Source organism: Conger conger, chromosome 16 (assembly GCF_963514075.1).
Source record: "Conger conger chromosome 16, fConCon1.1, whole genome shotgun sequence".
NCBI lineage: Eukaryota > Metazoa > Chordata > Actinopteri > Anguilliformes > Congridae > Conger > Conger conger.
The window spans coordinates 15,288,022-15,304,154 of record NC_083775.1 but is presented as its reverse complement, the minus strand read 5'-3'; the positions used below and the strand labels follow the sequence as shown (position 1 = coordinate 15,304,154).

Sequence of the window (16,133 nt, the reverse complement as noted above, 5' to 3'; positions counted from 1 at the left end):
ACCAGAATCTGTGGTTGGTGCACAGTGCCTGTTTGCACTGGTGTGTGGTTTTGGGGTGTTAGAGTGAAAATGAATACCAGGAACACCCCTTCATTGGGAGCGAGAGAGGGAGCGGGAGAGGAGGAGACAGCGGGAGAGGGAAAGCGAGACCGAGATCGGTGGCTGTAAGGAGCGTTCAGTGTCCGGTGTGTGACGGTGGGAGTCGGTGGTGCCCCTCTCCCCCCCTGCAGTATGGCGTTTTACCTGGACAACATGCTGCGCAGCACCCAGACCATCCTGAGGGCCGTCTCCGCCTGGGTCCCCCGTCACATGATCGGGGCCGTGCTGGTGTCCCTGCCCGCCGTGTCCGTCTTCTCCCACGTCACCTGCGACCTGCACCTCTCCGTACAGGTACGGGCCGCGCCGAGCGCCGATTGGTCCGCGGTGACCGACCTTCGATATTTAGCCCTGCTGATTGGAGGGGGGGGGCCGCAGGTGAGTGTGCAAGTTTGAGAGCGGGGGACCTGCAGGTGGAGAGAGAGAGAGAGGGAGCGAGAGAGCTACAGCGTGGAGGTTCGAGAATAAGAAAGGTGGAGGGAGCGAGAGAGAGATGGAGACCGAGAGGGCTACAGGTGAGTGTGCGGCGTAGAGAGTGAAAGAGCCGACGGATCGATACGAGGCGTCAGGGGTGATGTCAGCGTTAACAACCTTCATGGCCGAGACCCTGAGCACAGGTATTGACACGGCGGATGGACACCAGCGGAGAATAGTGCTCTGTAGGCGTATACAGTGCTGCTTTTCGAACTAAAATCTATCCAAATGAGTACATTTGTGACCCGTTCTATCATAATCAGTCGGAGGTCGTGATGGCCAATTTAAAATAAATTTCAGTTTTGGCTGTTTCAGGCCTTCATCTTAATTTTTTTAGAGCCATATATTTGCTTTCATAGTCTGTATGCCTTAATGCAGACCTGAATACATTAGTGTTAGTAAAAATATAGTTTTAAAGGTTAATACATAAGATGAAGGTATAGCCCCGGAGTTTTGTTAGCCCAGTGTCGGTTGTCTCCCAACCTCCCAATGAAACTTTGAAGCCTTTTTTCTCAAAAACATTGTTCGGTGGCGCTCAAAATGAAACGGGACACATAACTTTGTATTATTAGAAAGCTGAGTTTAAAGTAGTTTCTAAAAACTCAGAATATGTTTTGGGGTCAATGCGACTGATTTTGATAGAGCCGGTTTTTTTTCTGATTTTGATAGAACCTTTGAGGCAGTGGGGCTCTGAGCAGGCTATGATTTGACTGCCATTTTTGTAGTTTATAGGGTCGGGCTGGCTCTGGAAGATGTATAATGAAGCTGCAGCCGTGGCTACGACTCGTAGTTACGTTTCTGGGGAGGTGCGCGTCCGGGAAAGCGACTACCTGTAGGCTCCACCGCGGCCTCTGCGTAGATCCGACGCAGAAGTATAAATCGGGCTTAAGCTCGCCCACGCCACGCGTTTTCGGCTAACGAAAGCCCCCCCTCTCCGCCCCTCAGTTCGCCATGTTCCTGTGCTGCGCCTCCATCATCGCCATCATCCACTACTGCAACTTCTGCCACCTGTGCTTCTGGATGCGCTCCGTTCTGGCCACCGTGGTGGGAGTGGTGCTGCTCGTGCTGCTCTACAACCCCCTCTGCAGGTCAGTGGCAGCCACTGCGTGCCTCGCGCGCGGCTTCGCTCTGCAGCAGGAGTGCTGCGTTTGGTGTGCTAATGGCCCACCTGCATGAATAGAGGGCTTGTTTTAGCCTGCATGAATTTAGCAGGCTAACAGCAGGCTAAAACAAGCTTCATCTCTGCTGAGTATAGTTTTACTTCAGAAGTGCAAATAATCAGTGAGTCTGTACATTAATTGTTTGGAAGATTACTTTGTGGAAGATGCTGGTTATTGGCGGTAGGCTTCCTCTTCAACCTGGCTAGAATGTGTTTATTTTTTCCGGATTGTTCTTGGCTGCCCTTCAGGTGCAGCATTCTGCAGTAAGGCTTTATTATCCCTCATAAGAGAAATTTCCCAAAATGTCTGAGCTCCTCAAAGCCCACTTGGTTAAAACGGCTTCTGTCCCAGCCGGTGGATGTGAAACACAGTGCACACAATATATATATATTTTAATGTGCTTTTTTTCTTCCATACATGTCTCTTTTTGTTTAAAAGTAGTGCATCTTTTCTCCCTCTGTTTCCCTCTGCATTTCAGTTCTGATGGATTTTTGGATTTCTGGTAAGTGAAAATGTACAGCAGGAAGTAATTTTGACTACAATACGGGTTTGACATTTACTTAAAAACATTATTAGGCATCGTGCCATTATCTTTCTCTCAGACTCAGAATCACATTAACACAAGGCAGGAAAATTGTCCTTGACACCGACTCATGACATTAAAATACCATTACACTTAAAATACCACCGACACATGGGCATAAATTAATTTGAAATTAAATAGAAAAAAAAACAGGTTTAAATAAAAAACTGTCTTCTGCTTCATCATTTGCAGTCACTTAAAATAATATTCATGAATAATTTTTTGTTCAAGTCTATAACTGGATGCATTTTCACACAGTTAATGTAACTCTGGGACCGTGTCACTGGGTAAGAAGGTCCAGTGTTAATGTAACTCTGGGACCGTGTCACTGGGTAAGAAAGTCCAGTGTTAATGTAACTCTGGGACCGTGTCACTGGGTAAGAAAGTCCAGTGTTACTGTAATTCTGGGACCGTGTCACTGGATAAGAAGGTCCAGTGTTAATGTAACTCTGGGACCGTGTCACTGGGTAAGAAGGTCCAGTGTTAACGTAACTCTAGGACTGTGTCACTGGGTAAGAAAGTCCAGTGTTAATGTAACTCTGGGACCGTGTCACTGGGTAAGAAAGTCCAGTGTTACTGTAATTCTGGGACCGTGTCACTGGATAAGAAGGTCCAGTGTTAATGTAACTCTGGGACCGTGTCACTGGGTAAGAAGGTCCAGTGTTAATGTAACTCTGGGACCGTGTCACTGGGTAAGAAGGTCCAGTGTTAATGTAACTCTGGGACCGTGTCACTGGATGAGAAGGCCCAGTGTTAATGTAATTCTGGGACCGTGTCACTGGATAAGAAGGTCCAGTGTTAATGTAACTCTGGGACCGTGTCACTGGGTAAGAAGGTCCAGTGCTAATGTAATTCTGGGACTGTGTCTCTGGGTAAGAAGGTCCAGTGTTAATGTAACTCTGGGACCATGTCACTGGATGAGAAGGCCCAGTGTTAATGTAATTCTGGGACCGTGTCACTGGATAAGAAGGTCCAGTGTTAATGTAACTCTGGGACCGTGTCACTGGATAAGAAGGTCCAGTGTTAATGTAACTCTGGGACCGTGTCACTGGGTAAGAAGGTCCAGTGTTAATGTAACTCTGGGACCGTGTCACTGGGTAAGAAGGTCCAGTGTTAATGTCTTTGAGAGTGTCACTCAGAAGGTCATCTAAGGTGAATGTTGCTGTGTAAAGTAAGGGCCTGTTCACCTCTTATTCTCATGACCGTTTCTACTTTTCCCTGCAGGTCAGGTAATGGCACCGAGCCCACGGAGTCTCCAGTGGAGTCAGAGCCGACCCCCCGGCCACAGGACCTGCTGGGCGCGGAGGCCATCTTGGCCTTCTTCCTGCTGCTCCTGCTGGTGTGGTTCCTGAACCGCGAGTTCGAGATCAGCTACCGGCTGCATTACCACGGCAACGTGGAGGCGGACCAGCACCGCATCAAGATCCAGAACATGCGCGACCAGGCGGACTGGCTCCTGGGAAACATCATCCCCATGCACGTGGCGGAGCAGCTGAAGGTCACGCAGAGCTACTCCAAGAACCACGACAACGTGGGCGTCATCTTCGCCAGCATCGTCAACTTCAGCGAGTTCTACGAGGAGAGCTACGAGGGCGGCAAGGAGTGCTACCGCGTGCTGAACGAGCTCATCGGCGACTTCGACGAGCTGCTGCGCCAGCCCGCCTTCGCCAACATCGAGAAGATCAAGACCATCGGCGCCACCTACATGGCGGCGTCGGGGCTGAACGCCCAGCAGTGCGCGGGGGACCCCGCCAAGCCTCACGGCCACCTGCGGGCGCTCTTCGACTTCGCCCTGGAGATGATGCGGGTGGTGGACGACTTCAACAAGAACATGCTGGGCTTCCAGTTCAAGCTGCGCATCGGCTTCAACCACGGGCCGCTGACGGCCGGGGTCATCGGCACCACCAAGCTGCTGTACGACATCTGGGGCGACACGGTGAACATCGCCAGCCGCATGGACACCACCGGGGTGGAGTGCCGCGTGCAGGTGAGCGAGGAGAGCCACCGGGCGCTCAGCGAGATGGACTACGAGTTCGACTACCGCGGCACCGTCAACGTGAAGGGCAAGGGCCAGATGAGGACCTTCCTGTACCCCAAGAGCGCCGACAGCGGCCTTGTGCCGCGGTACCAGCTGTCCGTGTCGCCCGAGATCCGCGCCCAGGTGGACGGGAGCATCGGCCGCTCGCCCACCGACGAGATCGCCAGCGTGGTGCCGGCCGCGGCCCCCGCCGCCAACAGCGCCGCCCCGGGCCCCGCCAAACCGGAGGGCAGGGAGGGCGTGAGGGGACCGCCCGCCCCCGCCCCCGCCCCAAACCCCGACTCCCCTTCAGGGGCCGCCCAGGGCACGCCCATCTCTCCTGCCCCTGCCCCTGCCCCGCTACTCCCCATCCCGGCCCAGACCGCTTCTCTCAGGTCTGGAGAGAGCAAGGGCCAGGAGCAAGATGAGGATGATGATGAGTTGGGCGAGCTGACAAAACTGTAAGCCTGGGGTGCGAGGCTTCGACGCGGCTCTTTCGCCAGCCCTTTAAAACAAAGTCACGCAGCCTGGGTGGGCAACCCCTTGGGAAAAGTGTGTGTATGTTTGCATGTATTTGTGTGTGTGTATGTGTGTGCGCGCGCATATGCCTGTCTAACAGGGGTACACCAAAAAGCTCCAAACACACACACCGTTTGGAAGAGAGAGCCCACGGAGTTCCAGGGCTATGCTAGAGGTTGGCAGACATTTTGTTCACTTAAATAATCACCCATGGGGTGAGCTGTGTGGGTCAGAGTCAGACACTTTCACTGGTGGGTGGGGTACAGGTGTATGTTCAACATTCAGCTGTCCCTGGCCCATAATCCTCTTGAACCACACCAAAACATTAGCGCTTGTTGCATTTAATTCTTGTCATATTTTTGCCTTTCTTATTTCGTTTATTTTAAGTGCCTTCAGGATAAAATAAGAGGATAATTTTCTCAGTCTCGGATCATGAAAGAGACTCAAATTTACTAAGAGGGGAGAAATATGAACAAAACAAAAGGGCCGACACAAAAATCCTTGCATGTCTTTTTTAGACTACGGATGAAGCTGTGCTTATTTTTACAACTTTTCCTTTTGTCTGTTTTTACCTGATGCAATATTTTTTTTGTTTTTTTTAACTTTTTGCCATTAGCAATTTTTGCCAAATTCTTGCGAGTATGTTTACACTAATGAGAATATGGAGGAGTCACAGAGTGGCACAGGAAGGACGACAAGCGTAGGAGTGTGAAGAGGGGAAGGGAATTGTAGGTAAAGAGGAAAGTAAGAGAGAAAGAGAGAGGCAGGAGGCCCGGAAGTGACAGGAATACTGTACGCTCTTCTCCCAACTCGTCAGTGTTCCCGTTGTCAGGGTGAATCTGTGCCAGTGTCCGACACACGCAGGTCATGCACAAGCTTTTGTCAGTACTAACAGCAAAGAGAATGTGTGTGTGTGCGCTTGTGTGTGTGTTTGTGCCAGAGAGTTTGTCAATGAATGTGCCTGTGCTTGCTGCAACCAGTAATGTGCAACTCCAGTTCTATACGGAAATGTCTGAAAGATCCCTTCCCCAGGTTTTTGAGATTGGTGGATGGCTGTCGTGTTTGGGTGTTTGTGACATAGTGAAGGCTTGGTGTGGACGTGTACAAGCGTCTCCCGGAAGTACGGGGGAGCCTCCTCCGTGCCTAGACCCTCGGCCAATGACAGCGTTTGGCCAATGGACACGTGACATGTCACAATGAATGTACCCACTTACGTCAGCCAGGCGTACGACAGCAAGACATTAAAAAGGGAGTTCAGGATATCCAGGGTGGAATTTGGACTTGAAAGGAGCTCTAAAATGCCACAGTAGAAACTGATGGGGGTGGGGGTGGGGCTGTATCTGGCCACGCGCCTGCTCCTTTAAAATATGACCTATGTTGAAATAGCCGAAGGAGGTTTACTCTTATGCAGACGGCTGAAAGGGCATTTTGACGGCTGTTGACAGTTGAAAGGCCGGTTTGAATGCGGTGGCGTGGAACGTGCAACAGCATCATCAACACGGAGCACTTGTGGTTTTCAGGTCAGACGTTTTTAAATAGAAAGCCAGGTTTGTAGTGCGTTAAAGGGGAAGGGAAGAACGTAATGGATGAGCACAAGGGAGCTCCTCTTGGATCTCTGTCGTGCGTGGGACCGTGATCTTAAACATTCGGGACCGGCTGTTTAGCGACGGGATGCGAGTTAAAGGGAAGCACCTGGCAGTGTGGGGATTGTTAGCAACGTTGGCCACCCCCCACCACCACCCCCTGCTCTGTGTGTGAGTAATGATGCAGGTCGTCATCGTTGTTCGGCTGAGCAGAGCAGTTGGGTCCCCTGAGTAAATCCAGGAGCAGAACTTGACCTGCACTACACACCTGATGCAGATGCACAGCCATCCATCTTTTAGGGAACCTACACGCCATACTGGCTTTGCAGTTGGCCGTTTTTTCTTCTGGGGCATAAACTCCTATCTAATCAAGCGCTTGTTTTTGAAGGCTGTTGTACTGATGTTCTTATAATTTCCCATTTTAACTGAATTATCAACAAGCACAGTGCGACTGGTTTAAGTTTTTTTATTTAAGTGAAGATTTTTATGCTGAAAGGGTTGTTTTCATATGACATTACTGAGTTGTGCATACTCCTGAAGTCTCTCCGTATGTACCACTCTGTGTGCATGAAGTGTATATACTGGACACAGGTCATTACTTCCTCTTGTTGTTTCTTTATCTTTGCCTTTCTCTTCATCTATCCCTGTAACAGGGCTGTGTGCTCAGGGTTTCTGTTCAACCCTCACCCTTATGGTGGGCCTATTTTTATCTCCTGATGTTCATCTTGCCTTTTTTTGCTCTTTATTTGACAGTGTGGAGAAGGGAGTATCCAGGCTTCAGAATAGTAGTTATTTTGCCTCAATGTCTGATATTTCTGCTTCAAACCAATTCACCGGGTTTGACCAGGGGTCTCATGGGTGCAAAGCATGTCTATCTAGAAACAGAAACTAACTACTTTAAAGTAGTTGGGAGTCTAAAATCATGCAAGCCACATCTAATAGCCAAATAGTGTTTAAGAATCCTGGAGGAGAAAAATAATTGAGCACTTACAGTGTTAGTAACAAGTGAATTTGGTGGATTCATATAGATAAAGACTGGAAATGTTTGAATCAGAGCAAGTGATTGTGGCAAATCGTCCTTAAAGAATTCACAATTCAGCAATCTTCAGAAATAACACTGACTGAAGCATGTTCAAAAAGATATTGCTCAGAACAGGTCATTGATAGACACTGCAAAGAAGTATTAGTGCCTTTTTTCAATCATATATTAATATATCGATCTTGCCATGATTGTTATTTTTGTTGGACTCTTGATTTTTACTTTTTTGTATGTTTGTAGTATTTATTACATGCATAAATGCAGAGTTATTTTTCTTGCTCTAAATATTTTACATTTTATATGATTTTGAGCATTGTGCCTTTTATAAGGACTATTTGGGTCTGATGAAAAAGTTTAAATTAAACTTTTGTTGCACTGTGTAGTCGTAATTGAAGTGTGTGTGTACATGCTAATATTGGCACATTGCAGTAAAGTATTCCAAAGCCAAATTAACAACAAAACTCAACAATATTACAAATATTCACAATAAATATCTGCACTTCCGTTTTGCACAGGATTAAAATTGATCAAGGGGGTGGGGCAGGCTGGTAATTGAAGGTGCAATATTGTGGCCCTTACATTGGAGGGTAAAGGGTATGTCTTTAAAATGGAGGCAATACTGACAACCTATGAGCACACAGCCCTGACTGTATCCCTGAATCCCACACTGTGATTGGACAGTGAGAAAGACCCAATCATTGAGAAACAGGACCGGGTCATGTGTTATTTTTTAAGAATAACAGAAAGGGACTGGCCCTTCTGAAGCACATCAAAAAGCACATGCATTTGTCTTCTCAGTGGTAGTATACATGTGCTGTGACCCTGTACTATAGCACATGTATACTTAGTGACAGAGGTGATGATGCAAGTTCTGAATGGAGTCCTCCCCTCCTCTCTACTGTTTTGAGGACTGTTGTGGATTTTAGAGGTTTCGTATTGACTACCCTGTTAGGGAGCTGAGAAGCCAGTGCCCTCCCACTTGCTACTCAGAATTTTGATAATGGAGGGGGACAAACTGGTCCATCCTAAGCAGAACAAACTGGTCTATCCTTCCTGTGGGCTAATGGGTTTACAGGGATGAATGTACAAACTTTCTGGTTTCTGTACTGTGTACTTTTTTTAAACGTTGAGGCATCAACAATCAATAACCCAACTAAATTTGGTCAATTCTTCTGTATACAGACTTGTACACAAAGCAAAACACCTGCATTTGCATATTTAACAAATCCAGGTTACGAATGAAGGTATTGGTGTATGTACATATTTGCCATAATTGCAAATAATCTAGAAAACATCCACAAAATGTTTTTTTGGTCTTTTACTCCATACTCCAGGGTTTGTTATTAAGGGCTGGGGAGTTTGCACTCTTGCTAGTATCAGAATGACTGCAGCTAAACCTGCAGGCTGTCTCCCATGATGCATCTGGAGGAACACCTGGTCACACCCGCCCCCCACCTCCGTGCTTCACCATTGCCTGCACTTTTCTGTGTCTTCACAAAATGTCATTTCGTATTTCTTTCATGGTATTATATTTTATCATATTCTCTGAGAAGAACAGAAAATAAAAAGACACAATGACACAGAAGGGTGGCTTTTAGTGAGTGTTGTGAGGGATTTCAGTTGGCAAGCTGGAACAATACTTTATGCCAAAGAGTGATGTTTGTGTGCATTTGTTCAAATGTAGTTTTTCTTTTTTTACTTTTTGTTATGCTTTGTTGTACACATTAATAATGTATTGTTTATAAACTCACTAACATAATCTCTATACATTTGCACAAAGCCCTCACTGTGTTTGTACATATGCTTTTATATTGTATATTATAAATGAGAGTTTATGTTATTTATACATGTGCATGTGCCAGATTTTCACATTATCAGAAGGTAGGGGATGGGACTATTTAGGGCAGAATGCGTGTTTCTGCTTTCGTATGTCTGTCTGTGTGTGTGTGTGTGTGTGTGTGTGTGTCTATGTTTGTGTGTGCGCATGGGTAGAAGGGGCAAGCCAAAAGATACAATGTTCTCACAGGACCTGCAAAATGGCTTCCACATGTAAATCATTGCATGTATTCAATCTCATATATGTACTGTTCTGCAAGCACTATGGACTTCAAGGTGTGGAGTCCAGTTGATACTGGTCATTTGTGGTTGGATATAAGTGAAATTAGCTGTTGTGTGCAGCAGTCAAATTCTTCATGGGCTGGAGGTAGCCAGTCTCCTGTTATGTAAAATAACCGTAGTGTGAATGGAGAAACAGAATTCAGAAAGCCATGGGTAGCAAGGGTTTGAAGAAAAATGGTGAGAGAATGGAGGCGTCCCTGGACTTCTGTGGCACCAAATTCGCACCAAGAAGACTGCAGTGTGGAACTCCCGTCTTGTCTTGTGACCTGGCTGGCGATCTGCATGGCCCGCATATGGAATGGCCTTTAAAAAAAAAAAATGTTGACGTCTTCATTTCATTTATGTCTTAAGATGTTTTGAGCATGTTGCCGTTAGTTACCGCCCATACTTGCATCACACTCCACCCCTCCTCCCTATCCTATCCTCTCCCTCCCGATCACCCCCACCGGTCGCACCGTCGCTTGCCTGTTGGAGAAGAATGAACTGCTCTTTTCGGTTTTATATTTACCCCACAAATGTTCCCTTCTGGGGAGACAGGATTGGGTAGATGTTGCTTTGGCCTTTTGCTGACTGTGGCACCATGCACGATTTTTGGGATCTGCACGCCGCAGTTTTAGTCTTTCTTGTTATAGCAATAAAATCGATGTTCTTTAAATGTGTCGTTAAATGTTTACTGTGGGCCACAAGGACACTCCAGCACAATAGAAATATTGTTTCACGGAACCGCTTTATGATCATTTTCTTTCCGTATTTAGCTGTCCTACCAGCCCTGTACAGTACAAACATTGTACCTCCTCAAAGCTCACATGTTCCAGGCTCTTTAACAGGCCTCAAATGGTCTCCTCTTTGTAAAATTTCTGTCCGGTTCTCGAAAACAAATCAGCGGCTTTGGGACAATAGTGAGTCTCTGGTTATTGTCTTTAACATGAGGGGCGGACAGGGTGGCCTGTGACGCATGATGAGGCATGGTAGGACAGAACAACCTTAAGAAATCACAGGATATATGTACTTATGTAGAGGGAGGGTTATGCCTCCAAGCATTAGTCCATAGTTTGGGGCATGCCCTCCTGGAGACCTCTGCCTCTCCTATAGGCCTCTCGTGTTTTCGATTGGTTACTAGAGGTTTTTTGGAAGGGCAAAGGTTTAAATAAAAACGTTTTATGTAAAACTGTAAATGGAATAAATTAGACTAATGTTTGGTTTCTGGTCATTGCCTTTTTTCTCTTTCACTCTCTCGTAAGTAAATGTCCAGGTACAATAAATGAGGGGAAAAGATTTAAATCTTTGTTGAATTTGTTCATTTGCATTTGTATTTGTGCAAATGGTTAATATGCATATCAGTAGGTTCTTAAATAAAATGACAAAGCCATAAAATGTCTAACGGTTTTATTTTGTGAGATTAAATGTTACTCTATCAGAGTTGGACCTACACAAGGGTATTTGTCCTGCATCAATAGAAGTTAAGTAAACTGTACCAATGTATTCATTTAGTCAAATGGGTAGCACATCTGCAAAGTGTGTGGAACTCTTGTCAGTCATATTGGGACAGAATGGCAGTCAGCACTGGTCAAAGTGTGCCAACCATTCAGTGGTTCTGGTCATAACTGAGCCACTTGTGATCTCTTATCTATTATCTATTATCTTAAAACAAGAAAGATGTGCCAGTTTTTAAAAAATTAAACAAAGACAATGCTGCCATTATCTCCAGGATTCACAACTGGGTCAAATACTTAATTGTCCTCAAATACTTTCCTGTACTCAATTGATCTTGCCTGATGCAATTGAGCCAACCAAGATCAATGGAAGGTGGGGCTTGCACTTTGAGAGCATTTCATACACCAGACAAGCTCAGTAAAGCATATAAAAGTATTTGAATCCAAAACCATTATGTATTTGACCCAAGTCTGCCAGGATTGGCCCTTATCAAAGCTTCACATTTATGTTGCTGGGTAACTAGTATCCCAAGGACATGGTGGACTGATGTCATGATTCAAATGGCATTTTGAAACTGCAAAATCAAATAATGAATAAATAAGTTATGTTAAAGGAGTTCAAGTGAAAAAGGATAAAATCAGGTATTGACTGACTTTAAGTACTGATTGCATGCAGAGTGGACAGTGTAGCATAGTGATTTGGGAACTTGCCTGTAACACTGTTGTTGTACTCTTGAGCAAGGTAGTTAACCTGAATTACTTCAGTAAAATATCCAAACTGATGAGATTGTCTGCAAAATGTCATCTGTGCACATTGCTGCGGAAAAGAGCACCTGCTAAATACCAAAGTGTAATGTGATGCTTCAACTTTTTTCTATACACTGTTGTGTAATGTCTTTGCTTATAAAAGATCAACTATTGTTGAGCAAATGTCAGTGTTTTTTTAAATGGCATTAATTTGTGTTATGTTTTCACTGTATTCTAGTACACATTGTCTTATTTTTTATTTTGTCATTGCAATCACCTAAGATAATATGTTTTAATGACCCAATGCAGTTATCTCAGCTTCAGAACTTAAGTCAAGTAACACATGAAGTGAAAAGCCAAAGTGCAAATACTTTGTGATTGATAACAGAAGTTGTTCAAGTGAAGGTCTTTTATTTTCTTGGCCCTTAAGTGTAATGCAATTTGTCAGTGAAGCTAATTTTGCAGTTGAGGAACATTCAGAATGTATTATTGCTGTGAAATCAGACTATGTACTGGACATGCAAATGTAGTATATGATGTATAGATTAACTGCAGCAAATACAGTGGTAGGAATTCAATCAAGAAGAACTTTACATTTCATAATTGCACTATTTTCTACCTTCGTGCTTTTCCGTGACTTGAGGAGTATACGTTCATTTCCGTATGACGTATGACGTACGGTGGAGCAGGGCTTGCGTAGGGCGTGAATGCGTAGCCCCTCCCCCTCCACAGTCTATCTGGAAAAAGAAAAAAAACTTTTTTGTATCGAAGGAATCAACAGCCGCCATCTTGTCGCGGCTCGGAATCAGGATTTCGGGAGAGTATTATTTTTTAATTTAATAACAGGCTCTCCAAACCCAGATCAGACGGGTTCGCTCCGCTGAAAACGGACAGCTTGTACACTTTCGAAGAGATTTCATGCGAAAAAACCAGGATTGGATCGGTTTTCGTCGGTTAGAAAACCCCCCGTATATCTGATTTCCCCTTCAGAAAGCGCCGCTTCTCTCCATATCACCGCTCCTATCCGTATTGTTTATCGAGAGACAGCGACGAAGGGACGAAATCGCAACAAAAAATTACTTTAAAATTATATTTTATTCGAGGCAGAAATGCAATTTGATGCAATTAAATTGCCCTCAGGAAAAAACGGTTTCGTAAGGATGCGAAGGTAACGTAACGGCTTGTAGGGGCAAGGGACCTAAAATTCAGTTTATGCATTATTATTATTTTTATTTTTTTACTTTTTCGAAATAAAATATTTTTCATCGGGGTAATTATTAATGATAATAATGTGGGTGTTGGGTGTTGGATTATCATGGGGTGAATGGCAGAGCGGGGCGCTGTTGCTATTTTTTTGAAGCATTTACCTTGCTAGCTGGCTAGCTGGCTAATTATTTTCTTCTAAACTGAGTGGTTGCGAAAAAGAAACCCTACGGATCGATTTGAGCTGATCCCAGCTGCAGCCTGTCGGGAAGATTTTGTTGATTTTTCCTTCGGCTGTTTAAGTAACAATCAGAGTCCTTAACCATGGCTGAAAACTTGCTGGATGTCGGACCTCCCAACCCAAAGCGACCGAAGCTCAATTCACCTGCCCTATCCGCCTCTGATGGTCCAGGTAAGGAAGGCCCGTGTCTCTCACAGCTAACGGTAATTACATATTTTTGTGGAAAAACGCACATCTTTGTTTGCTAGCTGCTCAGTTATCCATGACCTTCAGTTCGCGAAATAACGTCGACTAGTTATAAACCATAAATCACTTGCATTTGGTTTGGCAGCAGTGACGGGTGACTTTTCGTGGGGTTGGTTGTCGGTCTGTGGTGGCATCTGGCTAATTAACTTAGCTAGCTTATCTGTCGTAACGTGAAGCTACCCCGCAACACAAGTTACCCCATAACAGTATGTGATTGTTGGCCATCTAATTTTTAATTTCACATTAAGTTAGCTAACGTTAGAAGTTACTTCTATAACTAACCCGCTTCAGTCGTCAGCAAAGTTATTTGTTTTGGTAGCTAGCTAATATACCTTATCAGAACGTTAACTGCTGATGTAACTTATGGTTTCATTATCAACCAGAGTTTAACGTTAGCTATCTTAACGTTTGTTAACGTTAACTTTTTCAGCTAGGTTTATCAGCTAGGTAGTTGGCTTACGTGAGATGGATTATGTCAGACTTTGTCAAGACTAGTGGCAAATATGTGGCTTAGTTTGATAACGTTAACTGAAAAGCGAAGGCATCAAGCATTTGAGAAATTGAACTTCGCTCACGCTACCTATGGCTAATGCGATTTATACCTTGCTTGTTCGCTAGTTGCATGTTGGCTAGCAGTTTACACTAACTTGTAGTGATGTTAACTGCTGCTCACTACCTACTGGCGTTGTAGGCTCTGAACCAGTAACGTAACTGACAAGCCGTTTCGCTTTAAATTGTAAACCTTATCTAGTGCTGGCCTAACGCTATCCACGGTAGGCAGTTACCACGACATTTCAGACCAGACCCGGTGGCATCTGACACCTGTGTCTTCATGTGCTCCTCGCTCGACATCTAAGTATATTAAACACTGCCACTTGCTAGGTAACGCCATTGGTTAATTCTGATGATAGCGTTAACGTTAGTTCTCTATGCAACAGTTAGCCCATTAACATGGCTATAGCTAACGTTAACCATAACCTAGATGAGCTGCATTTGATATTAGATGCGTCTTCAACGTGGAAGAATCTGTTGCACACTGAAATTAACGTTAGCTTTTTTGTTGGTCGTGGTGAGGCTGGCTAGCTAGCTTGCTAGACTAGACTGGCATGGATGTTTGTATTTAGCGTGTTATCTCACGTTAACTCGGTAGCAGCCTTGTTCAAGACCTGTTAAGACTTCGACTGACACACACATGTCATAAAGTGTAAATACGACGTCGATGGATGAATATATTGTAGCTAGCTACAACGTTAACATTCGATTATTATTGGTGTCTGTGGAAGAGATGGAGAGCATTTCATCAGCTAAGCGTTTTGTTTTAGTAACTGCGTATGTGGGGCTGGTGGCAGGAGGGGGTGTGCCACAGGCTTGTGGCCGTAGTGTTTGCGCACTGTCAGCGCAGCGCTGGAAGAACGAACTGCCTCTTATTAAAATGCCCGTGGCTATTCAAGAACACCGATGGACTGCACCGCGTACACGTCGGTTTTACTAGTGACTAAACTTATTGAAACGGCTCGGTGCAACTAAGCTATGCGCTGTGGTGCGGCTATGTGATGGTCTGAACACATGCTTATGGAAAAGTAAACTCAAACCTCCACACGATCAATGTCGGAAAGGGGAATCGTGTCTGGCGTGGCTTTACATCCGTCATTGTTGCCGTTACTGCTCATTCGATACGTCTACAGTCTTGTAACGACTGGAGTCAACAGTGAAACGTGTGATTGCTTGAGGAGCGTGGAATTCCCTCCTTTTTTAGAGCTGGTGCCTGGTTTACCCGTTTATGGGAGGCATTGATGCATGCTGTTGGTTGGAGGCTCTGGGACCTTGTGTGGCTAAACCGTGAAGTCAGTCAGCAAGGAGCAGTCTACAGCCATCTGCTTCTCAATTTCCCTGAGACTGGTCACAGTGTAACCAGTGTGCACAAGACTTTATCTGCTGTCAATTTAATGTCTCAATGTTTTCTTCATTCTGACTGGATCCTAAAACACCTGTGTGTGTACACGCTTAATTTGCTTCTTCTCACACTTGTTTTATGTATGTTTTAAGTACCCAGTCATTTCACTTGCAACGGGGGTTAAAAGCAGTATTGTGAGTAAAAGTTGTGAGTTGTGGGTGCCAGTGTAGCATCATGGTTTGGGAGCTGGGTTTGTAACTCTTGAGGATGTGCGTTTGATTCAGCAGTGAGTTACTGCACCTCACATTTAGCCAGGTAGGACACGGGTAATTCTGTGAAAATGGGGGGTTGGGGGTGGCCACTCCAGTTCTTTCAAACTTTGTTCAAATGTTCGTTATGTATTCTGTGGAGAAAATTTGCAAAGAATTGCCTCATTGGAAAATATATTCTACTTGGTTGAATATCCTAACACTATTTCGTCATTTTATGGCCAGACCCAACTTTGGCATTGCAGAATATTTGAATAAATGATCTATGTTACTTCATTTTGCTTGTGACTATTCTTAACCAAAATATCTACTAGTATTTGAAGTTTAGAAGTCATACACCAAGTGGTGCTGATTAAAAATAGAAAATAAAATTAGCAAGCAGCACGATTTAGGATTTTTGTATGACCATAACTTTTGTTCTGAGCAGTATTATGAAATAGACGTATAATAAAAAAAATTATATTAATGATCATAATCTAATCTGTTACCGACAGAAAATTGTGTCAGTGCA

The 16,133-nt window shown here is 44.8% G+C and overlaps 2 protein-coding genes across 3 annotated transcripts in view; both read left to right on the top strand.

The window, feature by feature from the left end:
• Positions 1-10,963, top strand: part of LOC133113914 (adenylate cyclase type 9-like) — a 56,804-nt gene extending 45,841 nt beyond the window's left edge. The window contains exons 7-10 of one of the 2 annotated variants that reach the window (XM_061223058.1): positions 231-390; positions 1,516-1,658; positions 2,209-2,232; positions 3,538-10,963. In XM_061223058.1, the coding sequence (XP_061079042.1) occupies positions 231-390; positions 1,516-1,658; positions 2,209-2,232; positions 3,538-4,795 (1,585 nt within the window). In that variant the 3' untranslated portion in view covers positions 4,796-10,963. The remainder of the gene's footprint in view (positions 1-230; positions 391-1,515; positions 1,659-2,208; positions 2,233-3,537) is intronic. The other variant, XM_061223059.1, reaches the window with a different exon arrangement.
• Positions 10,964-12,546: 1,583 nt separating this feature from the next.
• crebbpb (CREB binding protein b) overlaps positions 12,547-16,133 on the top strand; it is a 55,290-nt gene continuing 51,703 nt past the window's right edge. The window contains exon 1 of the mRNA XM_061223700.1: positions 12,547-13,384. Coding sequence (XP_061079684.1) covers positions 13,297-13,384 — 88 coding nt within the window. The 5' untranslated portion in view covers positions 12,547-13,296. The remainder of the gene's footprint in view (positions 13,385-16,133) is intronic.